This window comes from Zingiber officinale, chromosome 8B, assembly GCF_018446385.1.
Source record: "Zingiber officinale cultivar Zhangliang chromosome 8B, Zo_v1.1, whole genome shotgun sequence".
In the NCBI taxonomy this organism is placed as follows: domain Eukaryota; kingdom Viridiplantae; phylum Streptophyta; class Magnoliopsida; order Zingiberales; family Zingiberaceae; genus Zingiber; species Zingiber officinale.
In genome coordinates, this window is record NC_056001.1 from 111,052,985 (window position 1) to 111,071,598 (window position 18,614).

The 18,614-nt window shown below is 40.3% G+C and overlaps 2 protein-coding genes across 4 annotated transcripts; both read right to left on the reverse strand.

Moving 5' to 3' along the window:
- Nucleotides 1-3,353: 3,353 nt before the first annotated feature.
- LOC122014188 (glycine-rich domain-containing protein 2-like) lies at nt 3,354-18,546 on the reverse strand. Its single transcript, XM_042570366.1, has 4 exons — nt 18,198-18,546; nt 6,484-6,607; nt 6,079-6,405; nt 3,354-3,446 (listed from the first exon to the last, which is right to left on the reverse strand). The coding sequence occupies exons 1-4, from the start codon at nt 18,425-18,427 to the stop codon at nt 3,354-3,356; spliced, it is 774 nt and encodes a 257-aa protein (XP_042426300.1). The 5' UTR covers nt 18,428-18,546.
- Nucleotides 7,698-17,038, reverse strand: LOC122016847. 3 transcript variants are annotated; one of them, XM_042574270.1, is made up of 4 exons: nt 16,569-17,038; nt 14,647-15,061; nt 13,466-14,528; nt 7,698-7,955 (listed from the first exon to the last, which is right to left on the reverse strand). In XM_042574270.1, the coding sequence occupies exons 2-4, from the start codon at nt 14,689-14,691 to the stop codon at nt 7,909-7,911; spliced, it is 1,155 nt and encodes a 384-aa protein (XP_042430204.1). In that variant the 5' UTR covers nt 14,692-15,061; nt 16,569-17,038; the 3' UTR covers nt 7,698-7,908. The 3 variants fall into 3 exon arrangements, with proteins under 3 accessions (XP_042430204.1, XP_042430205.1, XP_042430206.1); XM_042574271.1 differs by lacking the exon at nt 14,647-15,061 and having other exon boundaries at nt 16,633-17,037; XM_042574272.1 differs by lacking the exon at nt 16,569-17,038 and having other exon boundaries at nt 14,643-15,342.
- Nucleotides 18,547-18,614: the final 68 nt, after the last annotated feature.

The window sequence follows — 18,614 nt, forward strand, 5'->3', positions numbered from 1 at the left end:
TTATGGTACTATAGTAGCCCCGGGACTATGGTGCAACGATAGGGTATTCAAATTATCACCCAGGTACTCGCGATTCGAGTCCTAGCTATGGTGTATTTACAGTAATATTTCCTCCAAATGGAGCACGCAACTAAAGGATGCTAGGCTCCTGAGCTGTCCACTGCGAGCGCTTCCCGATTTACCCTGATGGCCGGTGGAAAATTTCCGTGGAGCCAGATCGGTTACCCCGGGTTTGACGTTACCCAGCCTGATTAATCATTTTTTTCTTATGATACTGTAGTAGTCCCTAAGGCTATAGTGTCGTGGTAGAACATTCAAATTGTCACTCAGATCCCCAAATATAGTGTATTTGTAAGAATTTTTTCTCCAAATGGGGGTCGTAATCAAAGGATGTTGGGCTCTTGGGTTGTCCGCTGTGCTTCCCAATTTATCTTTGTGGTCGATGGAAAAATTCCATGGGATCAGGTTGGTTACGTCAGATATAGTCAATGAGACTAATTGAAATTATCATTTTATTTTCTTATGGTACTGTAGTAGAATATTTAGATTGGAACGTGCAATCAAAAGGGTGTTGGGCTTCTGAACTACCCATAGCGTACATTTCTTGATTTACCCTTATGACTGTTAGAAAAATTCTAATCATAAGATTAGTCGATAAAATTAATTGAGTCCTTTTTTTTATTTATAAGATAGATGTCCTCGAGGTTATAGTGTCACGGTAAGACATTCAGGTTGTTATACAGGAACATGTAGTTTAATCCCCAGTTATGATATATTTGTAGAAATTTTTCTCTAAATAAGGTGCGTAATCAAAAGATGTTAGACTTCTAGACTGACGGCTGCATATGCTTCTCGATTTACACTAGTGACCAGTGAAAAAATTCTATAAAATCGAACCGACCATCCTAAATATAATTAATAATAGTTGTCCCCTCGGATGGGTCTAGTCGCTAGCATGTAAGGTGTTGCCATCAATGAAGTCTGGGGTTGGAATCTCGGCAAAGCCGAGGTAAATACCTCCCTTATGTGCTAGTCACTATTTCAAAGACTAGAAGTCGTCCGTGATTTATCTCCTCTGTGTTGACCCTGGGACTAATTGGTGAAGATACTGAGGACGAACGTATTCACTTTTTATCATCAACTGAATTTATTAATTTATTTGTAACGTAGACATCGTAATTTACACTGATTAATTTGAGGTTGATTGGTTGATTAATCTCATTTAATATAAATTTATTAAATCAAGAAGTATTTATAGTGAATGCGGATAGTCAATCCGTTAATGTTTTTTTTAGATAAATCATCCATTAAAAATAAATTATCCGTAAATTATTTGAATCTGGGCTCGGTTCTTAAATATTTTAAAAAGAAAACTTTAAACACGTTCTGTCGTTGCCCCATTAGTAATCCACTATCCAACAACAATATGACCGGCGCATGATCTGTCGCTGGCCCGAACTAGAAGATGGTGGGAATAAGAATGGTGAAACGAGGATAGTATGATTTAGAATAATGGCGTATTTGACAATGATGCTGCATTTGTCAATTTTAGGGCGGATGTGATTGGATCAACCCCATTTACATGAATCACGATGACAGTCACGAGAGTCTTTTTGAGATGGTACGATAATTAAGACATAAAATGTTTCCTACGTTTAAGTATGTCTTTTTTTATATCTTGATCACTTATATTAGTAATTAGTAGTCATTTATGATTTATATTATCTATATTGATTTAGATATAGATTGACAAAGATATTGAGATGAATGAATCATCTTTGCATCACACAATGAAAGCCGAGGGGATGGATAATGTGTTGCTCTATTGGGCGTGGTAAAAGAACCTCGCTTTGTGATCTGGAAATTCCATGCAAAATTAGATTCGTGTTCTCTAAAGAAAACCTAAAGTGTAGACCTCCTTTGGGCCCATTAGATTTCATGGCATCTAACAACTAAAAAGGTCATAGGGTTGCATGTCTAAGTATTCCTTCTTCTTGTGGTAACAATTCTTTATGTTGGATCCGAAGTTATCATGTATTATTTTAATGTGATTATAAAAAATCATATAACATTAATTATAGAGAATAAAATATAATGTGATATTACTTGGTTCAATTTATATAATGCAATAAAATTTTGTTCATATGGAAATTTTAATATATAATCTAGTATAATATTAATTTATCCTACTATTCTTGGTTCAATTCTAAGCGCGATAATATTGTATGTTTGTCCGAATTAAAAATTTAAAAAAAACATAATGATATTGTTTGCTTGTACGGACCCTTTAAGTGTAGAGAATTAAAATCTCAAAATAAAAAATAGATCATTTGTAATTGTATTTATTTTAATTTATGAAAATTAAAATATACATATATATGTATATATATATATATAATAATACTAATATTATTAATAGTTATATATGTAAATAAATAAAATTAAATAATATTTTATTTATTTTGTTAGAATATTTTTAGATAATTTTATTAAGTTTTAGATTAAGTTTATTTAATTTTTCTCAACTATAATTAAGAATTGATTAATTTAATTTATTAAAATTTTAATCAAAATAATAAAGTTAAAAAAAATAAAATCATTTTTCTTTTTCCTCCTGCTCCCACTGTCACTCGCCCGTCGTTCGTTGTCGCCTTCATGCGTGAACAACGATGACGTCTATGTTGCCACTTGCTGTCATCTCCAGGCACCGTGTCATTGCTGCACGCACAAAACTTCGGCAGAAACCTACGTGCGTGAAGAAATGCGATGCCACCCTGCTTACGTTCGACAATCGTGCTCGGCTCCGATCGTGCTCCAATTGTTCTAAGGATAATTTCAAAAAAATTTTTACTTAACCTCCATAATTGAGAAAAACCAAAGCAATCCAAGGTAATCCAATTCTGGATTGGATGAGATGCATGACGTTTACTGACATTCCGAAATCGAGAAAATTCTTAAACCAAACAAGGTCATCGTAGATATAAACAAATAACCAAGATTATCCGCTGATCTTGTCTGAAAGCTGGAGATGGCGTGCTGGGTAGGTAGCTACAGCATTGACTAGCTGAAGACCTCTGGATGGGGTCGAACACACTTGACTAGTGCGCTGAGCTCCCTACACACACTCAAACGAGCCAACAGAATGCCAACGTCAACAATTAGGGAAAGGGTCCCTAGTGAAGGTCCTCCGACACTCAAGTCAATATATGTTCGAGTGGGAAGTAGAACAATAGCAATGAAGAATAGGATGCACATAGTACAATGTATCAAGTGTACATACATTGCCAAGGACCCCTGTTTATATATCATCTCTATAACCTCCGTAATCATGAGATGATAAAAAATGTCGGGTGTCAGAAGTTGTTGAACAATGGAGTATATGCAACCTGGAAGGTGTACAGCCAGTCCGAGGAATCTTCTGTTGCCAGTGTACACTCTTTTTGTGGCTGACACCATTAATGAGACAGTTGAAGGAATATGCGTTCTTAATGTGTCGGTTGAGGGGAAGCATAATCACCTTCAAAGAAGAATATTTTCTAACCGACGGTTGTTCTTCTTTGACAAGTTATTAGAATTCATGATAATGTTATTCCCTGAGCATATCTCGACCGGGCGTTGACTTGCTCGAGCGAGTAATGAATGGAGCTTTGAGTTTTATAAGATTGGTCTTCACTCTGTCTTGCTTTGATATACATGTGTGGTAATGCTAAAGGTTTGAGTGAGATACCGTCCTGTTCTTAGGATCACTCAAATGTATGATAGGAGTATGAAGATCTGAGTAAAATACAGCTCGATTTTTAGGGTCACTTGGGTGTATGCTGGGAATCTGGAAATATGAGTGAAATACCATCCGGTTCTTAAGGTCAGTCGAGGGTATGCTTGGAGTCTGGAGATATAAGTAAAATATCATCTTTTCTTAGGGTCACTTAGGCCTGGACAACTTTATGGTGGTCCTGCCATATGAAGGGTTGCTTGTCTTCTAGAGAAAGGAAAACTAAGTCTCTAGGGACCAGACCAACCTTTCTATTGGTAATCCTCACAATTAAGGGCCAGTCCTTAATCATTGAAGTAATATCTCGAATTGTTTAGATCTAGTCGGATCAATGACTATACCTAAGATTGGGATGCTGATTTCTTAGATAGGATCTGCTCTTAAGCCGACCACCCTTGAATTGAAGATCTTAATACCGGATGAGATATTGAACTCTATATATCCTAAGATGACCCTTGACCAACATTTTTTTTTTTAACTTAGATCTCCACCTCATCTGTACTTCACCTTCTACATTAAGTACTCATTTAATACTCCATATCACCCATGATAAATCTCAACCAAACGTGTCCTGAGAAGCATTATTGAGTGCTTTTTGATTGTATGGAACTGTCACATTAGTGGTCCCCTATAGACTGTCTTACGATTATGGAGGGAGGTAAATGCAGGTATACAGTTGAAAGTGCATAGTCGAGACGTTAATCTCAGACAATGACATCCTGAGAATCAAACTCTGAACCTTTCGACCACAAAATTATACGCCACAGTTGTGCTACATCCTGGGGACGAGTGCTTTTTGATTGTGGCATGGAGCGGTAGTGGGTATCTTGCATGTAGCAGTCGTGGAATGCAATTCATCTCGGTTCTGCTTTTGCAACGAGCTCCTCCCATCTCCCAACTGTAAAGCTACCAACTAAAGTATGGGGCGGCGGTCTTATTCCTTCCGTCTCTTAGGTAATATATAGTAATTATTAATTAATGAAAGTCGAGCCCGGGCAAGTCTATCCAGATCTACACTTTAAAAAGGATGATTTCATTTTGTGTTTTTTGACGTGATTTTTAATATAAATAGAAACTTTTCAAATCATTAATTTGAGATCGTAAAGCATATATTACGAGTATATCATTTGATATTAATTGGACTTATTTGTCTCCTATAGACTAGGAATGAAGATAGATCAATGTATGAGATAAGAACCGTAGCGCATTAAAGCCCACACATACTAGTAATTTAATTTGTATAGGTATTGGGATGTAGGAGATTTATCAATTCATGGTATCAATATGTCCATCACATATCATAAAATAAATTAGGCAATAGGTCCAACATTTAAGCACTATAATCACTATGGGAAAAAAATAAGATTATCGGCCAATAAAAATGACGAGTATTCTTATTTTTGACTGGTAATATGGATTATTGATTAAAAAATTTCATACAATAATCTATTACCAATAAATTTTATTCTCCGGCCATTATTTTGGTTGTTATTTATTTTTAATATTATCTACTAAATATATAAAATACCGGTCAAAAATATATTTAATTAGTATTTTTAAAAAAAAAAATTACTGGCCAATATATATTTAATCGATATTTTCAATTATTACCTACCAAAAATGCATTTTGGCTGCTATTTTTTTTTTTTAAAAAATACTAAATCAATTTTAATCTACTTACCAATCATTTTTTTACAAAATATAAAATAAAAAAAACTATTTAAATAATTGATCAGAATTGAATTTTACACGATATTAAATTATCCAACAATGATAAAAGAAACTAAATGTCAAATAACTAATAAACAGATACTATAATTACCTTTATTTAGTCAGTTTCATAATCAACAAATACGATCTAAGTTGACACCAAATGGATCGTCATCCTCAATATTATATGAATGTTCAGTCTCGATCTCATTGACTTGTAATTATGTTATTGGAATCTCTCTACTGAATGCAACTGCCGCAAATTTAAAAGTAAGGAAAAAGAAAAAGACAAGAAGGTTCAAACAAAAGAACTAGAACAAGTTTAAGCCTAAATAGAGAATACGTCGGACTAACACTAATAATAAGCTATTAAAAGACAAAGATATTTTAAGAGAGAGCATCAATGAAGGAGAGCATCTACCTATGAATCTAACATAATAAGTAAGGTGATCCTGTCCAAATCGCTGATTCAACAGACGCTGGGCACGTGGCGCTCTCCTGGTTGCTGACGTAGATCTCCGGCCGGTCGTACGGCGTTCCGGCGAACCTGCAAGGAAGTCGGGCCGGGAGGGGGTTCCCGGCGACGACCCTCCGACGCTCAAGTCAGGCAAGCAGAAGTATCTCCGCTGCGCTGCCACTAGGTAAACGGTCTCCGAAACAAAGGGGTCGGAGAAGAAGGAAGGGAGCAAGCGATACCTCTGCACCACCGCAAAAAGGTCACTGCCGCTCTCTTCGGCGCCGACTGCTTCCTCGTATTCGGCAGCTTCGTCGACGTCGAAATCGAATTGCTCAGAAGGATACCGTGCTGCCCAGATCTCCCGGCATCTGTAGTATGCGTACTCCTCATTTTCGTCGTCGATGATCAGCGACCGATCAATCAAAGCCCCGAATCTTGAGATGCAGTATTCGAGATAGCTCCCCGCCTGAGGCCGCAATATTCACATCGATCGAAACAGAGAAGAGAGGAAAAGAAGGGAAGTTTGCGGAACAAAAAAACAAACCGGGTCTAGGCAGTGGCAGTGCCACACCCAGTGAACATATGAAGGAGGGAGGAGCATCGGAGGGGCCGAAGGCGGTGCCGCCTGCGTGAGCTCCGAAATCAGCGGCATCCAAAGCCGGTTATACCTTGTTGGAAACAGAAATTATGGGAGAAGAAAAAAGAATTATAGAAGGAAAAAATGTGGAAGAGGAGAAATAACTCTATGTGGAAAAGGAGTAGAAGAAAATAGAAAACTCAACTTATTTCATTCAGTGAAAAGAAGTACATATTTATAGGCTTATTGGATAAGCACTAATATGAGATAATCATGACATTTTTTATTTTTATTTTAAATTCTATCTCCACGAACTATTATCAATTCATCAATTCTATCTTTATCCTATCTCTAGTCAAAACTTGCCACCTCACCATTCTATCTCCATAAAATTTATCAACATCTAAAATCAAATTTAATTTTCAACACCCCCTCTTAAACTTGATTTTGTAACTCCAAGCAAATATCGCATCTTGATGTAGTCTTCAAATTTGAGTGGCTTGGTAAAAATATCAGCAACTTGATCTTGAGACTTTATGTATTCCACTTGCACCTCTTTTCTTGTAATACATTCTCTGATATAGTGAAAGCACGTATCGATGTGCTTGCTTCTATCATGGAAGACTGGATTTTTTACTAGTGCTATTATAGACTTGTTATCAACTCGTATCTTGGTTGCCTCTTCTTGTGGTAAACTTAACTCATTCAATAAATTTCTGAGCCAAACAGCATGACAAACACATGAAGTCGCAACCACATACTCTGCTTCACAAGTAGAAAGTGTGACAATAGGCTGTTTTTTCGACATCCAAGTGAAAGTTGTATCTCCCATAAAGAACACAAATCCTGTAGTGTTCTTTCTATCATCTATATCTCCACCCCAATCACTGTCACTATATCCTTCAAGTTTGAAGTGGTTAGATGTTGAATAAAGTAATCCAAAATCTATCGTACCTTTGATATAGCGCAAAATTCTCTTAGCGATCTTAAGGTGGGTAGTAGTTGGATCTTCCATGTAGCGACTAACAAGTCCAACAACATAAAGAATATCAGGCCTTGTGCACGTCAAGTATCGTAAACTTCCAACCAAACTCTTAAAATGAAACATCCCGTAACCAACCCTCAATTTTTTTTTTTTTTTTTTTTTTTTTTTTTTTTTTTATAGAGTGCATCACCCACCAAACACAAACCAAGCTTATACTTATGACACGATACCAAATCAAACATTCTGTTTTATCGAAAGTAAAAATCAACATCTCTCACAAAGTATGACAAATAAAATTCCGTTCAAAAACCCTTGACCTCTCCGAAGCAAGGACCCTTCCCGTGAAGCACCTAAACTCAGCACTCCTAATATCCGGACAACGCCATGCGTCCATCTCGCCTCCTCGCCTACTCCGTCCGTAGGCCCTCCGCCGTGTCCGGAGACACGTCCTCACCTGTAATGTAGGCATCATGAGTCTACAACCCAGCAAGTATAATCTCATGTGATGGAACATGATATCCAAAAAGTAGTAGAGATAGGAGTTAAACGATAAAAACATATTTAAAAGGGTTGCATAATAGAGAAGGAAAATGCGGTAAATAAAGTTCCTACACAGCTCAATAAGATGAATATGTCACATATCCGGTAACCACAATTAGAGCCAGTCAATCCAGTCCCATGATCCTAGAGGTACCTCCTAGAGAACATGCAGTCATATAGCCGAAGCTAACATAAATTCCAGTATCAGTCAAATTTGGATGGGCCCTCCCCGGAGCTCATCCCGGGTCACCCATCCCGTACTGCTACCCCATATGCACATATTCAACCATCTAGCCACATAAAACTTAATCTACCTATATATATATCAGAGACATAACATTAACTCCATCAAGTTCTGTAACAGATCCGTTTACCATATTTATATGTAACCACAACATATTTGTAACATAAATCCGATTTCATTAATCTTTAATAAATATGTCAAATTGTCATACTCAATCTGCATATAACAAAATAAAGAGGTAAGCAGGTATATAAAACCCATATAAATTGAGGGAACAAATATATGGCAATAATAGACAATTAACAACTAACTTACAGTACGAGTCTAAATATTTAAGGAAAGGAAAGTCAATAATCATAGAAATTATCAATTACCTGTAATCAATTCAAGTTTATCCACTAAGTGAAATTTGCAGAAATAACAATTCATTCTAAAGGTTCGCATCAAACCGTAACCACACCAAGAAATCCAAACAATAATAAATCTTCAAGAAAGAAAAGAAACTTGTTATTAATGCTGTTAAATCTCATAATCAACACCAGAACACCTCCTCAAATAGGCCAATGAAGATCTTCCTACCACTTTATAAAAAAAACATGAACCAGTAGTAGTGCAGATCTTCTAAACTAAAATTCACTGTATCGAAACCTGTACACCATATCATGCAGCAGAGGAATTAAACCGTATGAAATTCGCAAAGGTTTCAAAACAAAAATACCCACAGAGTCACAATTTCAACTCTCAATTCTCATAGAAATTCCTCAAACCGAATCCAAAAACGCCCAAAGAACAAAAAAAACATAATAGGCAGCTCTATCTAACATTTAGACAAACAGGTAACGCACAATCCCATTGAACTTGTCATCACGGAAACACCACCCAAAACCTCCAGAAGAACATGCGGTGAAATTCGAACTCCATCAAAGCTAAAATCACTATAAAAATTCGTAAACATGTACGAACCAGACAACACTTCCGGCAGAAACCTCGAACAAAACCCAACACTACAAAGGCGAACCAAATCCAAAGCATCTACGAGGGAAAACCGATTGAATGCATCCACAAGATGAAAAACAGTCGAAAGCATACACAAGAGGTGCCAATCGGAGCATCTCCAAAGGAAAACCCATCAGAACATCTACAAGAGAAACAATCAGTCCAAATCCCTTCCAGCTCTCACCTCTTTTAGGTTTCCATTCCCCTATACCCCTCAGATCTCAAGTTATCACAGTAGATACACTTGCCTGCCCTTTCGCGCTCCTCCGATGAAGCCCTCACCCGTCGCAACCGAGTCGCCGCTGGTCTGGATGAAAGACCTCCCCGCCCGCTCGCCGATCCCTGCAAGCTCGACGAGATGGTGTGACTCCAGATCGCGACCCACAGCTCGGTGATGAGTCTGTTCGGAACCCGCAGAGACGAACCGGGAGGTTGAAATGAGAAGTTTCGGCGATGCACAGTGATAACGATGAGGGATTATTGCGGCCCGCTTTACCCTAGGTATTTACCCCTTTATACCTAGGTTGCAATGCTCCCTTGACAATTAATCCTAATCTAAGGTGATTAGGATTAATAACTCTCCTCTTAAATTGAGGATTGTATATTTTCCCTATATTAGTTCAATTCTAATCCCCCTTAGACTATACCAGTACAGTCTATTTAAAAAAAAATCTCCTTTTTTTTTTTTTTTTTTTCATTTGCGAGTGCCTAATTGGGTATTATTATGATTTATAGCAAGTTTCTTAACCAACGCTTAGGGAGACCTTACAATTCTCCCTCCCTTATAAAAATTTCGTCCTCGAAATTTAACTTACCAAATAATTCTGGATAGCGATTACGCATATCTGGTTCGGTTTCCCAGGTGGCCTCCTCCATCGTTTGATTTCCCCATAAAACCTTCACCATCTTGATCTCCTTGTTCCTTAGATTCCGGACTTGCCGATCCAGGATTTGTTTTGGTCGTTCTTCGTAGGATAGATCTGGCGTCCACTGCACTGTCTCATGCCTAATAATATGAGAAGGGTTAGAGAGGTACCTTCTAAGCATGGATACATGGAACACATTATGAACCCCCGACAGGTTAGGTGGTAGGGCAAGTCGGTATGCTCGGGTCCCAACCCGATCCAATACCTCAAATGGTCCAATATATCTCGGACTGAGTTTCCCCTTCTTCCCGAACCTCAGCACCCCCTTCAGTGGAGACACCCTGAGAAATACATGGTCCCCCACTGCAAATTCCAGGTCCCTTCTTCTCAGATCAGCATAACTCTTTTGACGGCTTTGTGCTGCCTGCATTCTGTCTCGAATCTTGACCACCAAATCCACAGTATGGTTTACTATATCCGGACCCAGCACTGCCCTCTCGCCGACCTCGTCCCAATGCAAGGGTGTTCGGCACTTCCTTCCATATAAGGCTTCATACGGAGCCATTCTGATCGTGGCCTGATAACTATTATTGTAGGTAAATTCTATTAAAGGTAGTTTTGCTTCCCAGTTCCCTTTAAAGTCCATCATACATGCCCGCAACAGATCCTCCAAAATTTGGATCACCCGTTCAGACTGGCCATCTGTCTGGGGATGAAAAGCGGTGCTAAAAGTGAGTCTTGTACCCAATCCTCGATGCAAGCTTTCCCAGAATCCAGAGGTAAACTTTGGGTCTCTGTCTGACACAATCTGAACGGGGACCCCATGTAGTCGTACTATCTCCCTTATATATAGTTCTGCATACTGTGTCATTGTGAAGGTGGTTTTTACTGGTAAAAAGTGAGCCGACTTGGTCAATCGATCCACAATCACCCACACAGCGTTTGATCCTCTAGGAGTGGTGGGTAACCCCACCACAAAATCCATGGCAACCTCTTCCCATTTCCAGACAGGGATCGGGAGTGGCTCCAACAATCCTGCCGGTCTCTGATGCTCGGTCTTTACTTGTTGACAGGTGAGACATTCGTGCACTACATTGACTATGTCTTTTTTCATACCCGGCCACCAATACAGTAATTGCATGTCCTTGTACATTTTTGTGCTTCCAGGATGGGTGGAGTATGGAGTATTGTGCGCTTCTTTCATGAGATCCTCGCGGAGAGTCCCTGTTCTAGGCACCCAAATGCGGCCCTTGTAACGCACCACTCCACCCATTGTTGTGTAAACAGCCTGCCCCTTTTCCTCGTCCCTCCGCTTCCATTCCGCTAACTGTTGATCCATCATCTGTCCTTCCCGAATTTGATCCAGTAAATTTGATTTTATGGTCATTGCTGACAATTTAAGGTGCTCCTTCGGCGCTACCACTTCTAGACTCAACCGTTGAAATTCTGATATCAATTGCTGCTGGGTGGTTAGTTTCGACAACATTGCAGATTTGCGACTCAGTGCGGCTGCCACAACGTTAGCCTTGCCCGGATGAGAGCTGATACTACAATCATAATCCTTCACCAGCTCCAGCCACCGCCTTTGTCTCATATTCAATTCCTTCTGTGTGAAGAAATATTTCAAACTCTGATGGTCTGTAAAAATTTCACAACGTTCTCCATAAAGGTAATGTCTCCAAATCTTTAATGCAAATATAACTGCCGCTAGCTCTAGATCATGGGTGGGATAGTTTCGCTCGTGCACCTTCAACTGACGTGAGGCATACGCAATGACCTTCCCATTCTGCATCAATACAGCTCCTAGTCCGGTTTTGGATGCGTCAGTGAACACCACAAACCGTCCAGAACCGTCCGGTAACGCAAGCACTGGTGTCGTCGTCAACCTTTCTTTCAACTCCTCAAAGATTTTCTTGCACTGACCTGTCCATTCATATCTTACCCCCTTCTTAGTCAGCGAGGTCAGCGGCAAGGCAATACGAGAGAAGTTCTGGATGAACCTCCGATAGTAACCTGCCAAACCCAAGAAACTTCGTATCTCGGAAGCAGTCTTTGGCGTATCCCAATTCCGGATTGCTTCAACCTTGGCAGGGTCCACTTCTATCCCGTCCCCTGAAACGATGTGCCCTAGAAATGGAATCTGATTTAGCCAAAAGTCACACTTGCTAAATTTGGCATACAACCGATGATCCTTCAATGTCTGCAGCACCGTGATCAAATGCAAGCGATGTTCTTGGTAATTTCGAGAGTAAATTAATATATCGTCAATGAAGACGATAACAAACTGGTCCAAGTAAGGGTGAAATACCCGATTCATCAAGTCCATAAATGCTGCTGGGGCATTAGTAAGTCCAAATGGCATTACTAGGAACTCATAATGCCCGTATCGGGTTCTAAATGCTGTTTTGTGCACATCCTTCTCCTTTACCTTCATCTGGTGATACCCTGAACGCAAGTCGATTTTTGAAAACACTGTTGCTCCTTGTAACTGGTCAAACAGGTCATCGATCCTGGGCAATGGGTACTTGTTTTTGATTGTCACTCGATTCAACTCCCGATAATCAATGCACAGACGCATAGTCCCATCTTTCTTTCGTACGAATAACACCGGTGCTCCCCATGGTGACACACTTGGTCGAATGAAACCCTTGTCCAGCAATTCCTGCAACTGTTCCTTCAACTCTTTCATTTCGGTAGGCGCCAATCGGTATGGTGCTTTTGACACCGGCATAGTCCCCGGTACTAGTTCAATTCCGAACTCCACCTCCCGATTCGGAGGGAGTCCTATAACATCCTCTGGAAACACCTCTGGGAAGTCTCGTGCTATATCCACTTCCTCCAAACTTGGTCGTCGTGCCTCCGATTTAACCGAGATGTGGACTAAAAGACCCTTACATCCCTTGCTTAGCATTCTTCGAGCTTTACACATGGAGATCATGTGGGGAATGGCCAGTTGTGAAGCTGCTTGAAAAATGAGGAGTTTTTCATTTGGTAGCTTCAACTTAACCGTCCGTTGTTTGCAATCTATGACTGCCTCATGCTGAACTAGCCAGTCCATGCCAAGGATCACATCAAATTCTGTCATTTCCAACACGATGAACCTTGCGCCCACCTTATGGTTTTGCATCATCATCTGACAGTTCTTTACCATCCTGTTGCTATGCAATTCCTCTCCCGATGGTAATAATACACTATATCCCGCAACCATTCGTTCAGGTATAATGCCCAGTTTTGTGAGATATGCCTCAGATATAAAGGAATGTGTAGCTCCAGAATCTATTAATGCATGGGCTGGAATATTGGCAACATAAATCATACCTGTGATAATAGCCGTGTCCAGATCCACCTGCTCTTGAGTCATCGCAAATACTCTCCCTTTGGTTGGCTCCCTGAGCAGTGGGCATTCCCTCGCGAAGTGTCCTGACTTCTTACACATAAAGCACGCATCTGTACCTGTTAAGCACTGCCCAGCATGAATCTTCTCGCACTTGGAACAACGAACCTTGTTTTCGACCCTGAAACCAGTGCCTTCAACTGCTTGTGTCTTCTGGATTTGCTGACGCGGCTGTGCTTGCTTAAACGGCTGCTTTCCTGAATTCTGACCAGGAATTGTCTTCTTCTTCCCCGGCTCCTGCTGATCCTGTCCCTGATAACTCAGTCTCTTGTTCTGAGCTTCCTTGATCATGTCATTTCTGTCTCTTTCGGACATCAGTGCTTGGTCAACGGCTTCTCGGAATGTGGTGACCCGACTCAGCCTGACGTCATGGCGAATAGCCGGCCTCAAACCTTCTGTAAAGTGCTTCAGCTCTTCGACTGGTTGGCTAGTAATCATAGGTACAAAATAGCGTCCTCTCTCGAACCTCCTGACATACTCCGCCACTGACAAATCTCCCTGGCGAAGCTCCAAGAATTCCCGTGCCAGCCGTGTCCTATTGTCAACTGTGAAATACTTTCCATAGAATACCTCCTTGAAATCAGTCCAAGTCAAAGTAGCCAGATCTACGGTCAGTCGCGCACCCTCCCACCATACTCGAGCATCATCCCGGAGCATGAATATCGCACACCTGATTCTGTCCGCATCTGTGAGCTGCATGAAGTCAAATATCGTCTCTAAAGACCGAATCCATCCCTCTGCAGCGATCGGGTCCGTGGTGCCTTTAAACTCCGTCGGTCCAAGCTCCCGAAACTGCTTGTAGACCGGTTGCGTGCTAGGTGCTGAACGTCTGGGCGTGCTGCCCTGCTCCCTAGCCTGCAGTATTTGTTGAATTTGTTCCCCATGAATACGGTTCTGCTCATGTAGGAGTGCTGTAAGTCCTTCTAGGAACTGGTTGTTCTGACCACCCATCTCTCCGTTATTGTTGTTCCTTCTCCCAGCCATAACCTGTACATTTCCGATTTAATCTTATTTATATCCCATAATTACATATCAGTATATCAATCATAGTGTGACTAAGTTATCACATTAAATACAAAGCTTAAATAACGTAAATCTTACAAACTTGTTGACTGGAGTAGTCGAGTTCCTGACGAGATGGCTGACGCATGATGTCCCTTAGGAGTGTGGCTCTGATACCAACTGAAACATCCCGTAACCAACCCTCAATTTTTTTTTTTTTTTTTTTTTTTTTTTTTTTTTATAGAGTGCATCACCCACCAAACACAAACCAAGCTTATACTTATGACACGATACCAAATCAAACATTCTGTTTTATCGAAAGTAAAAATCAACATCTCTCACAAAGTATGACAAATAAAATTCCGTTCAAAAACCCTTGACCTCTCCGAATCAAGGACCCTTCCCGTGAAGCACCTAAACTCAGCACTCCTAATATCCGGACAACGCCATGCGTCCATCTCGCCTCCTCGCCTACTCCGTCCGTAGGCCCTCCGCCGTGTCCGGAGACACGTCCTCACCTGTAATGTAGGCATCATGAGTCTACAACCCAGCAAGTATAATCTCATGTGATGGAACATGATATCCAAAAAGTAGTAGAGATAGGAGTTAAACGATAAAAACATATTTAAAAGGGTTGCATAATAGAGAAGGAAAATGCGGTAAATAAAGTTCCTACACAGCTCAATAAGATGAATATGTCACATATCCGGTAACCACAATTAGAGCCAGTCAATCCAGTCCCATGATCCTAGAGGTACCTCCTAGAGAACATGCAGTCATATAGCCGAAGCTAACATAAATTCCATCAGTCAAATTTGGATGGGCCCTCCCCGGAGCTCATCCCGGGTCACCCATCCCGTACTGCTACCCCATATGCACATATTCAACCATCTAGCCACATAAAACTTAATCTACCTATATATATATCAGAGACATAACATTAACTCCATCAAGTTCTGTAACAGATCCGTTTACCATATTTATATGTAACCACAACATATTTGTAACATAAATCCGATTTCATTAATCTTTAATAAATATGTCAAATTGTCATACTCAATCTGCATATAACAAAATAAAGAGGTAAGCAGGTATATAAAACCCATATAAATTGAGGGAACAAATATATGGCAATAATAGACAATTAACAACTAACTTACAGTACGAGTCTAAATATTTAAGGAAAGGAAAGTCAATAATCATAGAAATTATCAATTACCTGTAATCAATTCAAGTTTATCCACTAAGTGAAATTTGCAGAAATAACAATTCATTCTAAAGGTTCGCATCAAACCGTAACCACACCAAGAAATCCAAACAATAATAAATCTTCAAGAAAGAAAAGAAACTTGTTATTAATGCTGTTAAATCTCATAATCAACACCAGAACACCTCCTCAAATAGGCCAATGAAGATCTTCCTACCACTTTATAAAAAAAACATGAACCAGTAGTAGTGCAGATCTTCTAAACTAAAATTCACTGTATCGAAACCTGTACACCATATCATGCAGCAGAGGAATTAAACCGTATGAAATTCGCAAAGGTTTCAAAACAAAAATACCCACAGAGTCACAATTTCAACTCTCAATTCTCATAGAAATTCCTCAAACCGAATCCAAAAACGCCCAAAGAACAAAAAAAACATAATAGGCAGCTCTATCTAACATTTAGACAAACAGGTAACGCACAATCCCATTGAACTTGTCATCACGGAAACACCACCCAAAACCTCCAGAAGAACATGCGGTGAAATTCGAACTCCATCAAAGCTAAAATCACTATAAAAATTCGTAAACATGTACGAACCAGACAACACTTCCGGCAGAAACCTCGAACAAAACCCAACACTACAAAGGCGAACCAAATCCAAAGCATCTACGAGGGAAAACCGATTGAATGCATCCACAAGATGAAAAACAGTCGAAAGCATACACAAGAGGTGCCAATCGGAGCATCTCCAAAGGAAAACCCATCAGAACATCTACAAGAGAAACAATCAGTCCAAATCCCTTCCAGCTCTCACCTCTTTTAGGTTTCCATTCCCCTATACCCCTCAGATCTCAAGTTATCACAGTTGATACACTTGCCTGCCCTTTCGCGCTCCTCCGATGAAGCCCTCACCCGTCGCAACCGAGTCGCCGCTGGTCTGGATGAAAGACCTCCCCGCCCGCTCGCCGATCCCTGCAAGCTCGACGAGATGGTGTGACTCCAGATCGCGACCCACAGCTCGGTGATGAGTCTGTTCGGAACCCGCAGAGACGAACCGGGAGGTTGAAATGAGAAGTTTCGGCGATGCACAGTGATAACGATGAGGGATTATTGCGGCCCGCTTTACCCTAGGTATTTACCCCTTTATACCTAGGTTGCAATGCTCCCTTGACAATTAATCCTAATCTAAGGTGATTAGGATTAATAACTCTCCTCTTAAATTGAGGATTGTATATTTTCCCTATATTAGTTCAATTCTAATCCCCCTTAGACTATACCAGTACAGTCTATTTAAAAAAAAATCTCCTTTCTTTTTTTTTTTTTTTTTTTCATTTGCGAGTGCCTAATTGGGTATTATTATGATTTATAGCAAGTTTCTTAACCAACGCTTAGGGAGACCTTACATAAAAAATGTTGGATCAACTTTTTCTTCTTCATCATGCTTTGATAGCTTGACTCCACATTCTACTGGGGTATTTATAGACTTACTATTATCCATCCTGAACTTCTTTAATATCTCTCTTGCATAACCTGCTTGTGAGATGAAGCTTCCATCTTCCCTTTGATTCACTTCAATGCCCAAATAGTATGCCATGAGCCCAATATCAGTCATTTCAAACTCTTTAGTCATCACTTCTTTAAATTCTCCAAACATACTTGGATTGCTTCCTGTGAAGATCAAGTCATCGACATATAGGCATACAATTAAAACATCTTTATCCTTACTCTGAATGTATAATGCATGTTCATAAGGACATTTGATGAAGCCTTTCTCTTGCAGGTGCTTGTCTATTCGGCTATTCCATGCCCTTGGTGCTTGCTTCAGCCCGTAGAGAGCCTTCTTCAATTTTAGAACTCTGTCTACTTGTCCTTTAACTTCATAACCTGATGGTTGCTTAATATAGACTTCTTCTTCAAGAACTCCATTTAAAAAAGCAGATTTTACATCCATTTGATGTATTTTCCACTTATTTTGAGCTGCTAAAGCAATGATTAGTCTGATAGTTTCTAATTGAGCAACGGGAGCGAATACCTCATCATAATCAATGCCAGATCTTTGACTGTAGTCTTTTGCCACCAATCTTGTTTTATATCTTTCAACTTCTCCTTTGGCATTCTTCTTTATTTTGTACACCCACTTCACACCAATCGCCTTATGTCCTTTAGGAAGTGACGTTAACTCCCATGTGTCATTCTTCTCTATCACCTTGATTTCTTTATCCATTGCATCTTTCCACCTTTTGCTTTTTATAACTTCTTGGAAATTTATAGGCTCGCAATCCGTAAAGAGACAAAATAGAGTAAGATTATCTTGATTTTCAGTTACCTCATAAATTTCCCGTAAGCTTCTAAAGCGTGGTACTCTTTCACTATGAAAAAGGTTAAATCTTCAGCTGTCATCGGTGCGACGCCGGAGAAATAGGAGGAGAAATCCGATTCCAACCGTCGGATGGCGCGGGCGATGGTGGGGACGTGGTGGAGGACGGGAGAGGCGGCGAAGGAGCGGAGCAAGGAGAGGTGGCGGCGGGAGGCAGTGACCAGGTCAAGGGAGAGGCGGCGAGCCGTGACCAAGTCGCGGCTGCTGCTGGTGCCGCTGTGGCAGGGGCGACGGCGGCGGCTACTAGCGACGAAGGAGTCGGCGGAGGTGACTCGAGCAGAGTTGTTGCTCGACATTCGGTGATGAAACGGGACCTCTTCTGGTCAGGTCTGTATTCATTACATTCGGAAGAGTAGGAAGGAAAGCATAGAAGTGGGTTAATGAAGAAGGAACAGGTCACGCCAATAATCAATGTTTTGTTTACGTACAAGTGGGTAGTGGATGTTTCGTTTGTAAAGTAGCGGGTGGTGAGAATAATAATGG